The sequence below is a fragment of the Cariama cristata genome, unplaced genomic scaffold, assembly GCF_000690535.1.
Source record: "Cariama cristata isolate BGI_N322 unplaced genomic scaffold, ASM69053v1 scaffold23416, whole genome shotgun sequence".
Classification (NCBI taxonomy): Eukaryota; Metazoa; Chordata; class Aves; order Cariamiformes; family Cariamidae; genus Cariama; species Cariama cristata.
In genome coordinates this window covers 1-19,651 of record NW_009624148.1, presented here as the reverse complement: position 1 = coordinate 19,651, position 19,651 = coordinate 1, and the positions used below count along the sequence as shown (strand labels likewise).

Here is a 19,651-nt window from a genome sequence, read left to right as displayed (position 1 = left end):
CATGCAGCAGGTATAAGAAATTAGCTTGTAAGTAAAATTACAGGTAGCAAGATCTGATCTATGGGGGAAACTTAAAACAATGACCTGGCAAGTTTAATCAGAAGATTCTGATCAGAAAAGCAGAACTCCAGGCCCACAGTTCCTTAGAAAGGGAGAAAGTGAAGAAAAGACTGAGGTGGAGAGGTGTACAAGATGATCAATACATGATGTGAAGGTTAGTTTTACAGGGACAAGTAGTTGCTTTCCAGGGCACTTGCAGACACAAATCCTGAATGTAGATCTGATGCTGTGTATCGAAAGGCTTTCGTAGCTGATAATTCTCCTGTATCTACCCAGACAAAACGATCTCTGTTCCAATGATCTTATGTTCTCCAAGGACACACGGTTGCAGCTGACTGTGGGAAGGGTTAACTGCACACTGCTGCAGCATCTGTTCTTTAAAAATAGTTCTTCTGTGGCAACTAACAAGCCTCCCTGCCGAACACTCTGATATAAAACAAGTGTTTGTCTAGGCCTACACAAACTCTTTGTGCATTGCTACACATCAATCACAGGGGCAGCTCTTACAGGTAAAACACCTAGCATGCTTCTATCCAAAAACCTAAACTGAACTTTACACAGATTAATTTCTATTTACCTGACACTGGTGTATTGCCTTCACCTTTACAAAGAAAGGAGGACAAAAGGCACCGCTTGGAGAAACGTGGCACACCACTTCAGGATCTGTTCACGCAGGCTTGGTTTCCCTCCCCACACACCCAGACCAAGCATCCTCACAGGGCAGCCGTGACGCTGGCTGTCAGCGCGCGTGGATTTGTCCGGAGGGCAGGAGGAGCACTGCGGTGGTGGGACAGTCCCCAGAGCTTCACCAGGTACCTCCTCTGCCAGTTCCTCCACTGGCGTGAAGTCAGTGGAGCTGCTTTGCTTACCTCCCAAACCTCTTTGTTCCTTTCTTTGTAGTTAGCATAAAAGAATGGAGAGAACTTTTCATCACTCCATTTTTTTCTTTATTTCTTTTTTTTAATGGAGGACACAGAGATCATGGGTAGAGCGAACAGCAAATCTTCATCAGCCAGACAGAGACAGTGCAAGCAGAAATCAGCCCAGACGTTCAGAGGTCTCAATCTCCTGCATGTTACCACTGTGATATTGCTCAGTTGTCACCGTCTTCAGATAAATTACAGCCTGACCTCAGTAACAGGAATGTCAAGGAGAAGATGCTTTAAGATTTTTGTTGCAGATCAGCTGTTGGCCTCATCCTCTCCTGGCCCGCAGCTCATTATAGATACGTTCTGACAAGTCTTCTATACAAACCTATTAACGGATTAGGTTTGCAATACTTGTAAAACAGTCGTGTGTTAGCATCAAAACAATTCCAAGAGACAAACAGACAAAAGCCCTTAAAAATGCATTTGTTGTATGTGTCTGCAGCTAAAGCATCACTTGCAAAAGCTAAGTGCCCCCACCCTAGCCTGAGCGCACAGCTTACAACAGCAAAATCTTTTCCACTGCCTGCAACACAGCTAAATGTCCCCAGAGCTTCTGAAACTGTTTATTTTCTACCCGCTGCCTATCCTCCAGCAGCAGTGCTAATGCACCCCAGGCGGCTTTGATCCTGTCAATTACAACTGGAGTAGCACTCCAGCTCTTCTGGGGTAGATCGGGGCCACGGCAAGCTGGCAAGGAATAAAGACAGGCTCAAGCTCCCCCAGGCTATGAGACATGGACCCCAACAGAAGTGGGGATGGGGAGCAATTTTATTTGAAGTAAAGGGGATGAAGAGGGCAGGGAAGACAATGACCGTGCGTCTAACCAGGTGGGAGGGCTAATTATTCCAGACAGTGGCTTCATCATGAGCCTCTTACAGCGGGGTAATTTCCGTGTTTTCAGTTCTTGTGTATTTAATAGCATTATTGGAATGCATTCTCATTGTTACTGTTGGGTGCTTAAGTGTGCTGTAAACTCAACTTCAGAAGCCAAGTGTCACCCTCCCCTGCCTTCTTCCCATCCAGCCCTGCCCTATCCATTTCACGTTTAATTCCAGAAGGGACTGTTTTCTCCCAGCCTCCTCTCTCTCTTCATCTTCTCTCCCCTCTAATGCCCTCATCTGCCTTTATACCGTCTGCTTTAGGGGAAAGAATGAATCCATTTGTGAATGAAGGCAGCATAAAACAAAACTGTTTCACAGATGCAAACTGTGGCATTTCGAAAGCAGGTCGGACGCTAACCTTCCTGCTCTCCTACACCGCCCAGCATTTTTTTTTTTTAAATGGTGCTCCTTGTCTGAAACAGACAGTTAAACAGAAGAGAGTCACAAACACAGAGTTTACAAGCACGCCAGTAATGCACGCCAGTTGCCTTAATGTACAGGCAACCAGCTAGCAGCTTTCACACATGATAACCATCAGGTTTGTACCTCCTGCTCCCTTCCCTGCTCTGTTCACAGAACAAAGCCAGCAATACCTCTAAAAGCACTGGTATATATATATAGTAAGTCAGTATATATATATAGAGAGAGAGAGTAAGTCAGTAGTATACTATAGTATAGTAATACAGTAATCCGTACCAGGCAGCAGAGACCTCCCACTGCCATGAGCTGTGTTAGGTCCTAGGCAGTCCCTGATGCTTTTCAGTTTCTAAAGCCTTCAGGACCAAGAAGGTACCAACACTAAGGCACCACAAACCAGCCAAGCCTGAAACAGTGCTGTTAAAGCTGTATGACCACCTTCCCACCACTCATTCACCAGCTGGAAGATCCTGATGCCAGCAGCTTATTCCCAGAGCTACTTACACTAACTCTGCCATCAGTACCACTTCTGGGTGTTGCTCTGGTGTGTTCAGCCAACTACTGCTGCTTAAATGGCCCCAGCTGCCCCATCCCAGTCCAGGGCACCAGGCAGTGCTCAGTGACTGCAGGCACAGCACTGCGAAAGCAGCTCCCGACCTGACTTTGCAGGCATAGCCTACCGCCCCAGTTAACCCAGTCTGTGCCTTTCCCATCCCTTCTCTCCTACTCTCAGCTGGCAGCTTTGCTGCATCTCTCTTACAACCTGCACTGCAATGTGCTAGGGTAAATATTCCATCTTGTACCGACATCAGTGTCACAACTGACACCTTTAACACCAGGCCATATGTCATCAGTGAGAAAAACCTCAAAACTATCTCCTTTTCCAGGAGTTAATTCTGCATGTCCAACCTGTGTTTTTTGGTTCAGCACTGCCCTAAAACCAAAAGAAGCTACATCCCTTTATGACGTTTCAGTATGGGCAACTGAATCTCCAAAACACCAACTCCTACTCAGTGTGTAGGAGAGGCCAACTAACCCCAGGACAACAGGCAACCCCTCCTTCCATCAGACCTTTTCTAACGCTGCCCTTTGGGAGAGAAAAAAGGATGCTGAGTGGGATCCATCTGCAGCTGCTCGAAGAACACAGAAAACGTGGTTTGAATACAACTTCCAGCTTAAATGGGACTCAGAGTGTCCGTGTTGAGATGCTAACTTGTAAGAGTCACTTTTAAGGGTCCATGGGAGCCCCTTCATCTTGTATACAGGAGTGAAAAAGTTGTTCCAGATCCAGCAGACAGCATATCAATCCACCAAGAAAGCTGGGAGCCAGTATCAGTAAATCAAAGTGTGCCTTTCTGTTAATACTCTCTCATACGTTCTCATTTTATACATCCCTTCACCCAGTCAGAAAGTAGCCCTGGAGTATTTAGCTCCATTCAGGGATAGCACTGCCATGTATCAAAGTGTCAGGAGACCCACCAGAGATGGAATCTGTCCTACTGCTCTCAAGCCACAAAAATCAATTTTGTCAATGCCAGTGGTTACGGACAAACTGGCTGTGCTGCTGGCATCCCCCTCTGTGCGGGGTGGCTCCGGGCTGTGGGGAACCGACCCCACCAGGCACTCCCCCCGCCCCCCCCAGCCCTCTCCTCACACCGATGGCAGCCGTGCCTCCGCCGCCACTGAACGCCAAGCACTGCCGCGCTAGGGACATGCAGGCGTGATGGCTTCTGCGCTCGCCCATCGCTGCAAGTTCAGTTTTTCTACAGCAAGGTAGCTTCCTGCGCAGAAAAATGTCTGCGCTCTTTTTCATGACCTCTAAAAATGGGGTCTCATTTCATCTTCCCAAGCAGCTGCGGAGAGCAGCAGCTGGTGCGGAGCAGCAGGGAACGGCCTCATGCAGAGACACTTTAAGTCGACGGAAAAAAGCCGGTGCCTCAAGGCCAGGCTTTCAAAGGTATTCACAGAGAGCCAACCAGTGGGATTCCCAAAACTGCTCCACCAGGCAAGCTCCTCCCCGCCTGACCCTGGTGCATCCATCCAGCGGATCTGGAGTACGACGGGCAGGGACGGAATCCTAAAAATTGGGGCAAAACTCCCAGGTTTTCACTCCATCCCTGTACGCTCATGGCACCTTACAGGGCGTGATGAGGCGTTGCTGTGGCAGTGCTCCTCTACAGACGGTGCCTGCCTGCTGCCACGTACACGCCGTATGCAAACACAAACAGGAGCATCGTTACCGTGATGTACTGGCACGAAACACCGCACGCACAGGACATGGCTGACATTCAGAGCCCACACCAAAGATGGGAATTAACTACTTTTTCCCCTCAATTACATCTGAGGATCTGGCATCACAGGAATACCATCGGCATGCAAGCTTTTAATTTTCCATGTACCTCCACAGGCTGTACGAAGTGCTCACACAGAAAAGCTGGAGCAATGCTGGTGTTTGAACCACGGTACGCAGAGCGAAAGCTGAGTGGCCAAATATTGGGAGGGTTCCCCCCGTCACCGTGGAGAGTCACCGTGTCACCGCCGCACCGAAGAGGCGCAGTGCCCAGCGCACTGGTCACGCTATGCAAATGCAAAGAAGGAGAGGAATCAAACCTCTTTTATTTTAATAGCTGTACATAATGAAAAGTATCTTTATCAGGTACACGCATTTACCCCGACATTCAGATGAAGAGGGGAAATTTTCACTCCTTTCAAACGACTGTGGGACAAGAGTTAAACTACAGGTCAAAATGGCACTCAATACGCTGGCCTGAGAACAATACTTCTCATTCAAATCCACAAGCCAGCCACTTGCACTAGTCATCCCCAGCAATTAATCCCCCACGAAACACGTTTGATTAAATCTTTTCAAGCAAATCCTTTGCTTTGCTTTTGTTAGTTCACTTCTTGTCAACATCTATTAAAATATGCCTTTAATTCTCCCACAATCTTAAAAAACACCGATTCCACTGTCTTCAACTTTAATCAACTGTATGGCCGGCATTTTTCATTTCATAATAATGTGCTGTTTGGAATTCAAGAGGCAGGCTCAACATCAATCATTCGGCAAGAATTTTTCCACTGCAATAAATATGCAAATGAGGAAAGCCAGTCAGTCGTATTTCAGGCCCGACTTGCTAGTGTTTTAAAAAAGACACAAATTTATTAATTGCCGTTGGCCAGCGGAATCCTATTACTTTGGGCATTGATTACAAAGCTGTGTGAGTGATTATTGTGCAACTCGCAGGCTATCCAGGCATGAGGAAAAATTATTAAAGCAAGGCAGAGATTATCAACTCAGAATAACAATAAGCCTTAACATTTTAGGCCTCTAACTTCTTCAACAAAGAATTACGCCAGAGCTCCAGTGTATCATAATTCTGAAGCCTGTCAGTATTACTTTTGGAGCTTGCTCTATATTCCCAACAGCAGAGCAATGTTACCAGCCAGGAGAAGGCGGGGGGAATTCCTCCAGGTATCGCATCTGAAACACGGGGCTTTGGACAACAGCTTTTCTGTAATTCCCGCTGCGTAACCAACTGTAGGAGGAACAACACGGTGCAGGCAGGACTTCACTATCTTCAGGTCTGCATCCCTGTATGTCCTGGTGCCCCAAAACCAAGACGGCACCGAAATAAAGGGCTACCGACAAGCGTAAGAGAGAAGCTACAAGAGCCACCCCAGACTAAATCATAGGCTAGCTGCAAGCCCTTTGGCAGCAGAGAGCGATCGGATTTTTTTAGAGGTGGTGTAGTTACATATATGTCTCTCACGGACTTCAGCTGAACCCTAGAAAAACGCACTTGTAAATCTGTCCAGGTTATTTTACGAAATTATGGGAGTAACATTCCCTTCACGCTTCCCAAAACACTGAGTTTGTGGAATTTTATCCGACGATACTAGGAAAAAGGCTGACTTTTCTGCTGATTGCAATAAAAAGCTCCGCTCCATAGCAAAGGCCCAATTTGCTGGTTCCATTGGAATGCAAATGATGCAAAAGCCTTTGCAGAGGGGAAAATTGTATTCCTCCAGCACAAAGGAGCCAATGCCGCAAACCCCTTTCACACAAGCAGTTCAGCTGACTCCCAAAGAGTTACAGAACCGACTCAATTTAGCCCTTTCATTCTAATATTACTGCATTTGACAGTAAGGACAACAGGATCAGACATAGATGAGTTTGCTAAAAGTAAAGCAAATAACTAGATGCAACAACAGAATAAAAGGGTTGGTATTCAAGGGTTTTATTAGTGGGGACTGGGGGAGGGGGAAAGCTGAGAAGGGAGAGAAAGAGAAACACTTCCATGAAGTTCATGCTCTAGTGATTCGCCTCAACCGTCATCTTTTGATATCAGCCCAAACCAGGGAGGGGACGGGGCTTGTAAAAACGAGATTTATAAAAACTGATGTTTTACATTACTGTAAATGTAGAGAGGCTGACAGCATGCACTCCTGTCTCTGCCAGGCAGGAATCCCCAAGTACATATGCAAGAACGAGAAAGGAAGAGGAAATGTGAAATTTCGTAGTTATCTAGATATTAAGGCCAGAAGGGAACATTAGCCCATCTAGACTGACCTCCCCATATAATACCAGGCCATTAATTATATTTATCATGACAAGCACCGAGTTTCCATCTCAAGGTAACCAATTGCCAATTAATCCGAGTTAGCTGACATTTGCACACGCTTGTCTGGAAGCTTTGCAAGCCTTTGTTTCCCTGCATCTTGTTTGTGGAGTATACAGACTAACATGCACAAGTATTTAGCTAAACTCAATTTAATTAGCTGTTAATTATCTTGGGAAACTCAAGTGTAGGCAAACCTATTTGATGTGCTTAAAGTGTGGTGTAATCCTACGGTTCAGAGTTCGGCTGCATCAGGTCAACAACTACGGACTCTCCTACCATTTCTTGCACTAGAATTTAAGACAGCTCTAAAATAAACCTCAAACGCCAACAGTGTCCAACACATATGGCTATGAAGATAACCTATAAAAGGGGAGCATTTCAATTTTACCACATCTATACAAGAGAAGCACACAAAAATTCTGCTCAAAAAGACTAAATACCACAAGCTAAAAGCCTTGGCACACAGTAAGGAAGGGCAGGAGGTGGTTTTTTTTCAAAAAAACCTGCATGTTAAACTAATATCCTCCACTTCTCCGCTACCTCCCACACAGAATTTCTGAACAATTCACAGATAGTAACGACAAGCCACACAATACTTTCCCGGTACCTTGCACAGCCCAAATTCTGCACGTGTACAAACCATCACACCCCCCCTTACCCAACTAAACACACACACGAACAACAACAGAGCTCCAAATCCAAGACCTGTGCCTTTGTCTAAAGCTCCTCACTTCGTACCTCTTCCCTCTCACTGGCGGCCACATACGCAGAATGGCCACCCGTGAGCCCGTCATCCTTACTGACCCCAGTTCTTACCAAAAGCTCTCCACGGCGTAGGATCATTACAACAAAATTTACAAAAAAGGGTCTGACTCATTCATTTATTTCAGTCAAGAGAAAAGTCTTCACTAATGTCAACAGGCTTTGGCTCAGTCCCAAAAAGAATTGAACAGATTCTTCATTAGATCAGAGAGGAAAGGTGAAATCTGGGGACACTTGCATCTACATCCATTTAAATCAAATTCAACCCTGCACAAATTGACAAGCACGATGTTTTTTGTATTCATAAAGTGTCCAGACCAATACAATTCAATTAAAATGAACTACCAGTTTTAAGTGGGCTAGATCTGATCACAATAATTTACACTCAGGCTTGAAACCCAGTTCTGCTGTCACACATTTGTGCAGGCTCCCAGTAAAATCTTCAAAGCAAGAATATATTTAAGTCCATGATCTTGCCTAGCACCAATTAATCCTGTAACTGCTCAATGCCTCTGGAAACTGTGTAATCTGCCTGTGCCTCAGTTCCTCCCCCACTCCCCTGTGACACCTACCCGGCTCTGTATTAATGCATTATCATCTCCAGATGTATGTATGGAGATATTTTAGTTTTAAAAGTGATCCACGAATAGACATGGTAACAAAATTAGGAGTGAATTATTGGCAGCTGATTCCTGAAGGCTTCTCTGAAAAATCCCGAGCCTGTGTCAATAAAGCACACTTCATCTGACAGTTTTTCTCTAACTAGATGCATAAAACGACAACCAGGTGCAACGGAGGAGCGAGGCAGAGGGTGAGCCCATCAGATGGAGCACGCTGCACAAGTGGAGAGCAGCACGCCTTGCCAGACACATCCTCTCTTACAGGAAGTGGAACAGGTTCTCCGGTACCGAAAGCAGACTTCATCTTATTCAACGTTAGTCCATGCTTAATCAGCTTCCTCAACATGACTTACCTGGACGTTGTAAAGGATGTAATTTTTTTTTTTTTTTTTAAAGATCAGGAATCAGAGTAACAGAAGCCAGCAAAAATCCTCTATTAAAAAGACACTGAGAACATACAAGCAAACACACACTAAACAGATACTAAATAGACTGTTTCCCTCTGTCTTGAGTCCCTTTTCAGCAAAAATATTACAGAACAAACCCAGAAGAAAATAAAGATGTTCAGTGTGAAGCATTCATACAGAAACGTTTAATATGCAAGAATGTAAAACCAGAAAACACATGGCATCTTTGGAGGTCTCCTGCTGGCAATGAATGTAAGTGGGATTCTTAATCACATCCTTAAGAGGCCTTGTCCACAAACGCGCTGTTTAGTCACGAGCCACAGATATTTGTCACGGGAGCAGTTAACCAACCTGGCGTACCAAGAGCCCAACTCAGGCAATTATTATAAAGGCCCACGTAGCTCCAGGTGGAAGCACAGCCCTTTACCAGCACACCCACTACAAACGCACCTATTTCCCCTGCAGAAACAGATGTTTCAGAGTCAGTCAAACTGTTTGGACTGGACTGTACTTTTTAGGAGCAAAAGCTCAACACATCCTTCATGTGCCAGAAGGCACCAAACATCCAGGGGGCTTTGTGCAGCCCCAGGCAAGTCCTGCAAAGTTTCATAGGTGCTCCTTTTAGCTCTGCTTTTCAATAAAACATAATTAAATAGCAACTGTTGGCTAGCTGCACCCAGGACATATAACACCTTAAGGAAATAACTAATCAACATGTAATATAAGTTATCCAGCAACTGACTCTGAGTTGAAGAAACTGGCTACAGTAAGATTATGAATAGTGAGTTGCTTCCTGCAAACTTTCCATGTAGTTCACACTCATTTCCCTTGTTTCATCTTTCCACATCTTTCTTTTGAATAAAGTTTCTTCACAGCGCCCCACTTAAAACACATATTGAAGGACATAAAAGGTGCACATGCTCTAACATTCTGCAGTCCAAACTCAGTATGGAGAAGCAAAGGCAGGACTGGGAATCACTGTTCAGGCAGCGACTGCCATGTCCCATTTCAAGGCATAATTGCATCCCTAAGGGTGGCCACAAAGAAACACGCTACCCGTAATGCCGCCCAGGCTGCGAGGAGCACTACTGGCAGGGTACAAAAAAGGACTGGTCTCCATCATTACACTGAACTCATTCCCAAGAGGCAAAACGCACTATTCTACTGTCCTCAGGCCCCGGTGCAGCGTGCTCACCGAGTGAACAAGGTGATGCGCTGCAGCACTGCTTACCAGCCAGCTGTGCTACCTGCGGCTCTCAACACCCCGACTCCAATACAAGCTCACCTCTCTGTGTGAATGAGCACAGCGCAACAATTCTTCCAGAAGGGATACTATAGAAACACTATATGATGGGGGAAACAAGGTTTCTTCTGGATAATGCACCCTCCTTGAATATAGGAATTGCGTTCTGTGCATGGATGCAATGTCACTAGCTCATGGCCACAGAGAATGTCCATGGATGAATCATCTAGAGTAACACCATAGTCATCGGGGAAAAAAAAGATATATCTGACTATAGAGAATACAAATTAAAGTTCAAACATCACTGTGAGTTGACAAAATATGCACAAATTTCAGCAGAATTAAAAAAGCTGCATACAATTTTGTATCTATTAGCAGCAGACAAGGCACTGTGCTGAAAAGTTCATGCCGCTGCTAGCCCAGAGCTCACTGCTGCTGCTCCATTAATACATTAATAACCCAAGCAGGTTTGGGGATAATGGCCTTGCAAGCACATGGAGCATTTAATTTGATTTTTTTTAATCTGATTCACTTTATTCAGGTTTATTTTCTTATTGATCACAAACCTTTGTATAACTTCTCCATTGCTCTACAAAGTGTAAATAACAGCTAGTATTTGTTGTCCCCACCTTTGTTCCTTCAGTGAGCAAATCCATTCTTACAGACCTTGCATATCTACCTTTTACTAAAACCAGTATTTTCTACATTTCTCCAAAACAATGTACCTTGAGCTTATGCTGAAGAATAGAAACATGGATTCCAGTATTTTCTCTTAATCCACTGACAGATGGAGCCAAAACAAAAAAAACTAATTTTAGCCAGTAGTTTACATTTCAGGGATCTATTGAAGTCTTGGAAAGTGAAAGCATATACATATGAAAACATATAGAACTACTCGTCCCTTTGAAGTCTTGCAATTTCCAATAGCACCTTGCCTTCTTGCAAGATCTTCACCTGGGTTTCTGTATGTTTTTAACTCATCCCACCAAAAACTGAAAATAACCCATTGTACTATGTAAAAGCTAGAATTCCCAGCTCTTTTTGTAGAGCACAAACTACTAGTCACTGAAACATTCCCAGCTTACTATTTTTAACCAGAATTATAAAGAGAAAGTAATCCAAATAACAAGGACAGAGCTACGTGACTGCATTGGGAAGCCCAGCTACCCAGGGCACGTAGCACAACAGCTTCTAGCCTTTGTCGATTGAGAGATACCATTTCTCACAGCTCTTGTTGCCCCCTTGCCCCCCAGCGAGCTCTGGGGTTTTTGTCACTGTATCAAGATTTAACATAACAAGCTCCAAACCTAAGAACTGTTTAATTCCTGACACGGGATGTGGCTTCACTAACGTCGCTTCCACCTCTTCTTTGGCTCTTTCTTGCCCTTGAGGTAATTTTTGGTGACATTTTCACGAGGTCCACTTCTAACCTTCCTCCCCCTTGAAAAACATACATAGAAATATGAATGGCAGGCATGCAATCTGTGCAGAGACACAGCACAGAAACTTGCACCTTGCGCTCTTTTTCTATGTAAATAATGCAAGGATCCTGCGGGAACATGCCAGGGATTGGAATTTTTAATTAATGGGTCTCTTTAATGTGCAAATCAGGAGCAGATTGCAAATTCTGACTTGCATTGATTATGAAAAACATTAATTGAACGTGCAAGACCCCAAACAGAGGCGACATCTCAAGCCCTGGACTCAACTGGAAGATACAGTGCGAGAGAATACAAATGTATCTTGGAGAAACAGACCACTCGAGGCAGCAGCACCTCAGAAACGTTAAGCTGTGGGAGTTCACATGTGCACTGCATTAAACCTTAAACATTTGCACTGCACTCAGAGCGCAGCCACTGTGATTTCAGTATTAAAAACCACTCAGACTTTCTCCATGGATGCAAAACAGGAATAAACATGAGGTCCATGACCACAGTTTGGTCTCCAATTTGTATGTGAAAAGGGTGACAGAAAAAAATCTGGAATATAATTAAAGATTAAAAAAAAAAAAAGGAAAGAAAAAGTAACACAGTGCAAACAAAGCAATGCTGTCTCTTTAAACAGAAATTCATCCTATATAAATTATGGCCATAAACTTTTCCTGCAGTGCAGCCTAATTAATTCTTGTTCTATACACAAAGGGAAATGCTGGGTGACAAATGGGTGTGAAGCCTGAAAGCTGCCAGGTCTGCAAAACATTTTCTACTTCAATTTATAAGCAATTTTGCAGTAAATCATCCACCAGAACCTGAGATCTCAGGAATCCAAGACTGTCCAAAGCATGCTGTATCATTTAAAAAAAAAAAAAAAAATTCATAAAAGATTACAAAAAATAATAAATTAAACACTTGAGGTTTTGTAACCTCCAATCTCAAAATCTGGAAAACAAGCATGACCTTACCATTTTCACTCAGATTTGGCTTTAAAACTGCAAATGTATAGAGCAGGGCTGTCTGCTCTTTAACACAGTCATACACATTCACCACCATCACCAGCTGCACAGAGGGTAGTCACAAGCGGGAGTTCCCAAAGAGGCAAATACACGAAGGACCATTTTCCACTTCAAAAAATTCACCCCTCCTGTAAGCGCAGAGCAGAAATTTCATGAGAGATGGAAGAACTTGGGATAAATTACTGAAAGCACTCTGGAGCAGTTTTCAAAGATATGCGAGGGATTGGTGCAGGACCCCAGAAAGAGCTGGGTGCCGAGACCTCTCTGTGCCCCCCTGCCTGCAGCAGGCTACAGTGTACGCCCAGAGTCTGGGGTTTTGGCACCAACTGCTTTGTGCAACTTGAACACCAAATCATTGCCTCCTACTCAGTGAAGATGATGAAAACATGCCAAATTTATTTTGTGGATTTGGAAAGAAGTGCTGAGGCTTTCCTGAAAGGAGAGTTATCATCCAGCCCGAACCAGTGTCAATGTCATGATTATCCCAGATCCTCTCAAAGACAGAAGCGCATCACGTACAATGGAACCACCTGAACATTCAGTATTTACAAAGTCCTGTCTTCCACTCATCTTTAAACTTTCTCACGCACAGTTGTTCTACTTCTTCCTGTCTGGGGAACGGGATCCTACCCATAAGCTGGTAACACAACTGGGACGAGAACTCAGGAGTCCAGAAATGTTTACCCAGCCCACTACACTACTGTTCAGAATCAAGTAAAATAGTCTATTTTTATAGAAGCCACTAAACCACTTGATCAGCTAAAAATTAGGACTTTTATTGGAAGTTGACTTATACCAAGTGAGATTTTTTTCCCCCCTCATAAATCGAGATGCATCAATTCATGGAAGAACTTTAAATATATTATCATGTATATTTTCAGAAAGGACTTAGTTTCACCTCCTGAACTGAGAGGTCACAGCCCTGTTACCCGGGCAGCAGCTCCATGAATGGAGATGTACCACAGCTCAGACTGCCCACGGGGTAAAGCTCTAGCTGTCGATTAGACGTGAATCCCTCTCCCAGGGCCCAACACAGCAAAGCGAGAGAGACATGGGTCTTTGCCACGTAACACCAACTACATCCCTAGTCTTTCATAAGATCTTCATGTATAAGTTTGCTCCTTATTTCACGCTTGGCACTTTGTAACTTCTGGAACGAGCATCTTCGGAGAGCAGTGAAAGACAGCTGCATTGCACAGCAGTGTAGCTCATGAAAAATTACCATTTACTGTAACCTACTTTACTGTACAATTACAGATTGTATTTTTTAAAAATAGAAATTAAAAAAGGAATATAACTTTGATCCCTTGGAGAACACTGGAAAACACTAAACGAGTGTTGTAGTAGCAGAATGTTCCTAAATCTATTACTTCCCATCTGTCAGTCTGAGCGCTTCCTCTGCTAGCTTTACCCAGGTCACTCCAGCTTTATTTTCTTGCCGTCTTCACAGACGGAATAAAGAACACGAACCCAGGCTATCAGGAACATCAGAGTATACTACTGCAACTTTCCTGCTCAGATTATGAGAAGAGTTGTGGGCAGGGAACCACTGAGCAGTTATTAACAGTGGATTTTCCTTCAGTGTGCTGGACAACGGAAAGATTAGCCTCCCTGCTGTACTGTGTACAGTATTATACTCCACGGTCTTGGATGTATTTTGCTTATGGGAAATATCAAAATGTCAACCATTGTTTCTGTTAAAGGTCTTTAATGATACTGCATTTTAGACCTGTAATGAAACATGGTGCTCGGTGCAGTTTGTAATGCATCTCATTAAATATATTAATAACAGGTATTTCACTGAAAGGTCAGCTTAGTATTGTTGGGAGTTCGCCTTTTTTTCCTTAATCGTTTCATTTAAAGCAGCAGAAGTAACTTTAAAATATAAAGTATCTCACCTGCTGTAATTCCAGATAAGGTGATCAGCTACCGTGTTCAGATCAGGTATAAGCTGTAAGACGACAGCCAAAACTTGGTGTAGGGGCAAGATTCAGGGTCAGGTTGGACGACAGTGAAAGTTCCTAATCCAGTTTTAGGATGATTTGTGCGAGCCCACGCCAAAATTTCTCAATGCGCAGGTATAACTACAACAGCATGTACAAACCAGCACACGGTGTGGCTGAACGGATATACAACCACCACAAACCAGATGGTTCAGGCAACGTCTCTGGTGGTTAGCACGGAAGGCTGTAGACACCACCACAACGTTTCCTACCAACTGGTTCACGTAAGGGGGCTTCTTGGGATCCTCCACCAGGTGTTCACGTACAGAGCTGAAACGCTCTGGAAAGCCAGCAGTATCGCAAGATCGGGAAAGAAGAAATAGAAGTGAAAGGGATAACCAACCTGGCAAGCTTTAAAATGCTACTGGGCTTGTCTTTATTATTCAAAATCACTGGAAGAATATCCTATGAAGTTCGTTAATTTCTGATCAGTGGGATCAGAAAAAAGAACAATCTGTATATAAACATTGTCATCTGTGTGGGTTTTGACAGAAAACAACAAACATGTCAGGGAGAAATGGACACCAACTGACACCTGCAGTAGTTTGTATTTATTCCTAAGGATAACATACCAGAGATTTATCTCCCTGTGTATTTACCTTACGGCCAGCAAAAAAAGGCGTCCAATTCTAAAAATTAAATAGACCCACAACACACTGAAGACGAGTACTTTGCACTTATCAACTGCAGCCTGCACATTGTATTTGCCATATTGGAGAACCTACTACAAATCTCATCAGATCAGCATCATTAATAGTGATCCTAAGAAAGAAACAGGTGAAGCGTCTCCAAGTTGAAAAGATCTTTGCTGTAGATGTAACAGCACAGGCCCTCTCCTTTGGGCTACATTACTCCTGATTAGGGCAAATCTTTGCATTCACTGACCCAGCACAAAATTGGTACCACAAAGCGGCATCTGGACAAAGCAGCATCCCAACTCTGCACCAAACAGCAATAACCAAACAAATTATTTCTAAGATACAGCATGTAACTTAAATTTGATAGGCAAACTTCAATGCCCACATGAACTAGAAATAGCAGCAGGACCTCAGCTGAGGCTTACCAACATTACAGAAGTGACGACAGGCCACCAGCAGAGATCAACTAGGCATATACAGATGTGGGTGACAGGAGACATTTTCTTTGTCTGGGGTAGGAAACAGTTTTTGGTTCCTGTTTGCATGGTACCCCATTAATGATTAAGGCAATACAATCCAACAGCTGATACTACAGACACATGCAATTCAAAGCCCTCACTTTCCCATTAACCCTTCCCCACACAGGCAAAACATACTGGCTACCCAAAGTAGAAAGACTGAAGAATTCTTACAGTTCTCGACAGCATTGTCAAATTCTTGTCCACCTTCTTTTCTGAAGATTGGGTAAGTATCTGGCTGCGGAAGCCGGTTGACTGTTACGAGCGCCTTCTGCATCTTGATTCTCCCTTCCAATAGTTGATCCCACAATGCTTCACGACAAAGAGAAAACAAAACAATTATTTACCAAGCCAAAGCACTTGTTCCTTGTGAAGGAGCTGCTGACTTAACAGCACAGGTCCTCTCCTTTGGGCTACATTACTCCTGGTTAGGGCAAATCTTTGCCTGCCCCGACCCAGCACAAAACTGGTACCACAAGGTGTCTCTGGACAAAGCAGCATCCCACCCCATGATCCTGACAGCAATTCTGTGATCCACAAAAAAAATCATCCCTTTGCTTTACTGTTCAGAAGGACATTCTGCCAATGGAGGTTTGATAGTCTAATAGGACAGGAGGAAACTGCATTCAGTATCACATTTTGAAAAGAAACAGAAGTGGTATCAGCATCACTGCACAGCACTACCAGTGTAGGAAGCCCCTATCCCCACCAACACTACAAATATATTCAGTACTGGTTCAATTAAGCCAGTGGATAAATACACTTCATAACACGAGATTCTGGAGCAGCAGTGACACCAGCTTGCACAGCAGACTTGGCAGAACGTTTGCAAATGACTAGGGCTGCTGTAGCATGCACATGCAGTATGCTAACAGCATGTTAACATGCTGAAGTCATTCTTAACACGGACAGTTTCTATAGTGTCAGCAAGGTGAAAGTCTTGCCAAAACACAAAGCAAACATGCACAAACCTAGCTGGTTCTTCACAGCTTTTCCTTTTTCTACTTCTTCAGCCTCTTGTCCTTTTGAGAATGTCATCACCCCCCCATCATCTTCACTGTCTTTGGTTTCCTTTACACTGTCGTGGTTTTCACTCCCGTACTCCTCCTCATCACTTCCTTCTTCCACGCTGGCATCATCTTCACCTTCCCCTTCACTGCTGCCTACATCATCCATCCCCTCCGTAAACTTCTCGAAGTCTGTGATATTCTGGAAACTGAACTTTGATGCCTTGGCCTCGACAGATGGATCTCTTTCTTCACCGTCTTCCAAGTCATCCTCCTGGTCACTGCCAGCACTGCTGGGCTTCTCCTTTGTTTTAGTGCCTAGGCTGCCATTCTCTTCTGAATCTTCACTGCCGCTGTACCACTCATCTAATTCTTCTTCTGCTAATAATTAAAAGAGAAAAAAGTTATTTACCTACCCTCAAAATGTGCCATTTTGCCATATACATTCCCAATAGCTACAGGTTTGAGCTATTTGAGCTCCAAACTCCATTTTATCTGTGCATGATGTTACTCTCCGTTTTGGCTAAATAATGGAAACACAAGGACATTTCACAAAAAGATCTCAGTTCACATTTTCTGCAGCAATGATTAGTAGATCCATGGCTTAGCTTTCCCATGAAACAATGACATGATAAGCAAAGTGGTCAGAATTTGCTACATGTGTTTTAAAAATGAGAATCACTATATACTTGCAGTCCTGGAGATATATTGGCTTAAAAATGTTTCTTTTCCTCCACACAGTGTTCAGTCAGTGTACTGAACCCCACCTTACACTTAGTCACACTTTTTCCTCAATCTGTAGAAGTGACCTCCTCTTTGGGATTTCCCCTTCCCTCAGGCCAAGAAATATGGCCTGAACTTCAGGAAGGCACTTTCAGAAGATGTCCGACTTAACTGTACCTGTTTATTGCCCTGTAACAGGGACCTAAAGTTTGTCATCTCAGTTCAGATGGCACTAGCTCAGTTAACATGCTAACTACTCAAATTTTGAGTAGTCTAGTGACAAGGGCAAAGAAACGAGCTTTCTTACCAGATCCTTCTTTAGACAGAGCATCTCCCCAGAGTTCTTCTTGCAAAGCTTTGCGAGACGTAGCTTTTCCACTGTACCTTTTATCAGCTTCCAAGAGAGAGGCTGAAACTTTTTTTCGTATATTACCAACAGGGAAAATGTCATCCGCAGTTTCATCGTCAAATCTGTCAATCACTTTAGCAACCGTAGCTGTGGGGAAAAAAAAGTGGGGAAGGATGTCTAAACAGAACTGAATTTTGGAGTAGAAGATTTAGCTGCAGGAAGGAGCCATGGAAAATGACTCATGCTCTACAAACAAAAATATACTGCAAAGGTGAGCTGGATAGCAACACAGCCTCACATAAGAGTCTGGTTTTCAGGCTTTGAGAAGGAGCAAGGCTCTTCCCTGCCTGGGGAGGGAAAGCCGGTACACTAATTTTCTGCAAAGGGGAAAAGGTTGCCGGGGAATCAAAGGCAGAGAAAAAGTCTCAAAGCTGCGTTTTGTGTAGATCAGCACCAGTCCTGCCTAGGAACTACTGACTAAAGTAACACTTAAGATCCAGCAGAAGAGATAAGACAGCTCCAATGGTATTTTTAGAAAACATTCTGTGATTGCTCTGCGGCCAGAGGTGTTCTCCCAGCTGCCAGGTTAACCTTTGCAGGAGGAAGGGAGATATTACAGGAACTGACCAATTTCAACCCCCCTCTCCATACTCTGGACGTCTCCATATAAAGCTTTGGTACCACAGGGCCCACCTGGAAGGCAGGGATCAATGTTTATTAACAAACGTCAAAACAATCCCACTGAATTAGTGGGTTTTTTTGAATGAACATTGCCTACATTCACACTTTCTTTCCTGCCTCCTCTTTATCTTAGAGAACGTGCATGAAGCACCAGACAAACTAAGCCTGTCCAAACCCTCCCACAGATTCATGAGGGTCTCATCAGAAGTACAGTTCTCCAGGCGGAGGACTCAGCAAGGCTGGAATGCCTGCTCCCACTTCACACTTACAGATTAAAAGAGGAAAACTGCAATTCAGATGCTCTTTGGCCTCTTGCTATACATATGAGCCACATAAATACGTAAACATTTTAGAAAGGCTAAACAGAGAAAATAATTTCACTGTGGTTATTACCCTCTTTCATACCCGTCTTCTCCAGGACACAGGAACAGAGCAGTCCAGCAAAGAGAACACATCACGCCACACTCCCTCCCTATTTTCATTCATGTGCAAGACACCCTGTATGCAAAATTACAGGGTTAGCTTTGTTCAATCAATTGAGTGATCCAAACGGCTGAACATCGCTAAGTGCTCTTTTAATGTGTGTTTGGAAATGTTAATGCCTCACATACAGTGTTTACTTGAGGCAGGAGGGAAGCAAAAAAATCTCCTGCTCATAATCAAAGCAACAAGATCTGGTCTAAATATAGTCACTCCAGCTACAAGGGAACGGCAAGATGCTCCGCACCAAGGAATGACCGGGCAAGAGGGGCAGATGCAGAATGACCTGTGGTGCTTGACGGATCTTCTGGCATGCTCAGTGTTGGCACCAGTAAAGCACGAAGTCTGAAATTAAATCATGATTACTAAAATAGGAAAACACCTCTGCTGACTATATTAATTTCCTCAATGGTTACTAAGATGTTGCTTACAAGATACTATTGCTCTCACATACACTTGTGTAGAAGAAGCAGGCTAGCTGGCACAACGTTTACCACGACTGGTGCCTCGTGCCTCCTAAAGCCAACCGCTGTCAGAGTGTGGGGGTTACCTCGCTGTCTGAGGAGGCGAGAGCAGGAGCTGTGCGGCACAGACGCCCTAGAGATGAGCCCTGCCCCACGGCCCGGCCGGTCTGCTCCGGAGAGGGCAGGTCAGGGGAACGGCAGGCACCAGCCTGGAAATTTAGAAGATGACATCGCCACCTACATGTCATGGGGAAAGGGACGAATGTCTCAAAAAGCACAACTAAGGCAAAAAGAGCTTTATTAGAAATATAAATTGATAACCGGCCACTGGCAAGCATCAAGCAAGCCACGTGCAGCGCGCTGCGGCCTGCTCTGGGCCCTTGGTGCGCCGAGAG

At 44.1% G+C, this 19,651-nt stretch overlaps 1 protein-coding gene across 1 annotated transcript in view; it reads right to left on the bottom strand.

The window, feature by feature from the left end:
- Positions 1-18,324, bottom strand: part of AATF (apoptosis antagonizing transcription factor) — a gene marked incomplete at its 5' end in the record, with an annotated part of 37,942 nt that extends 19,618 nt beyond the window's left edge. The window contains 4 exons of the mRNA XM_009703072.1: positions 15,727-15,864; positions 16,524-16,940; positions 17,590-17,778; positions 18,283-18,324. Of these exons, the coding sequence (XP_009701374.1) occupies positions 15,727-15,864; positions 16,524-16,940; positions 17,590-17,778; positions 18,283-18,324 (786 nt within the window). The remainder of the gene's footprint in view (positions 1-15,726; positions 15,865-16,523; positions 16,941-17,589; positions 17,779-18,282) is intronic.
- Between the last annotated feature and the right edge of the window lie 1,327 nt (positions 18,325-19,651).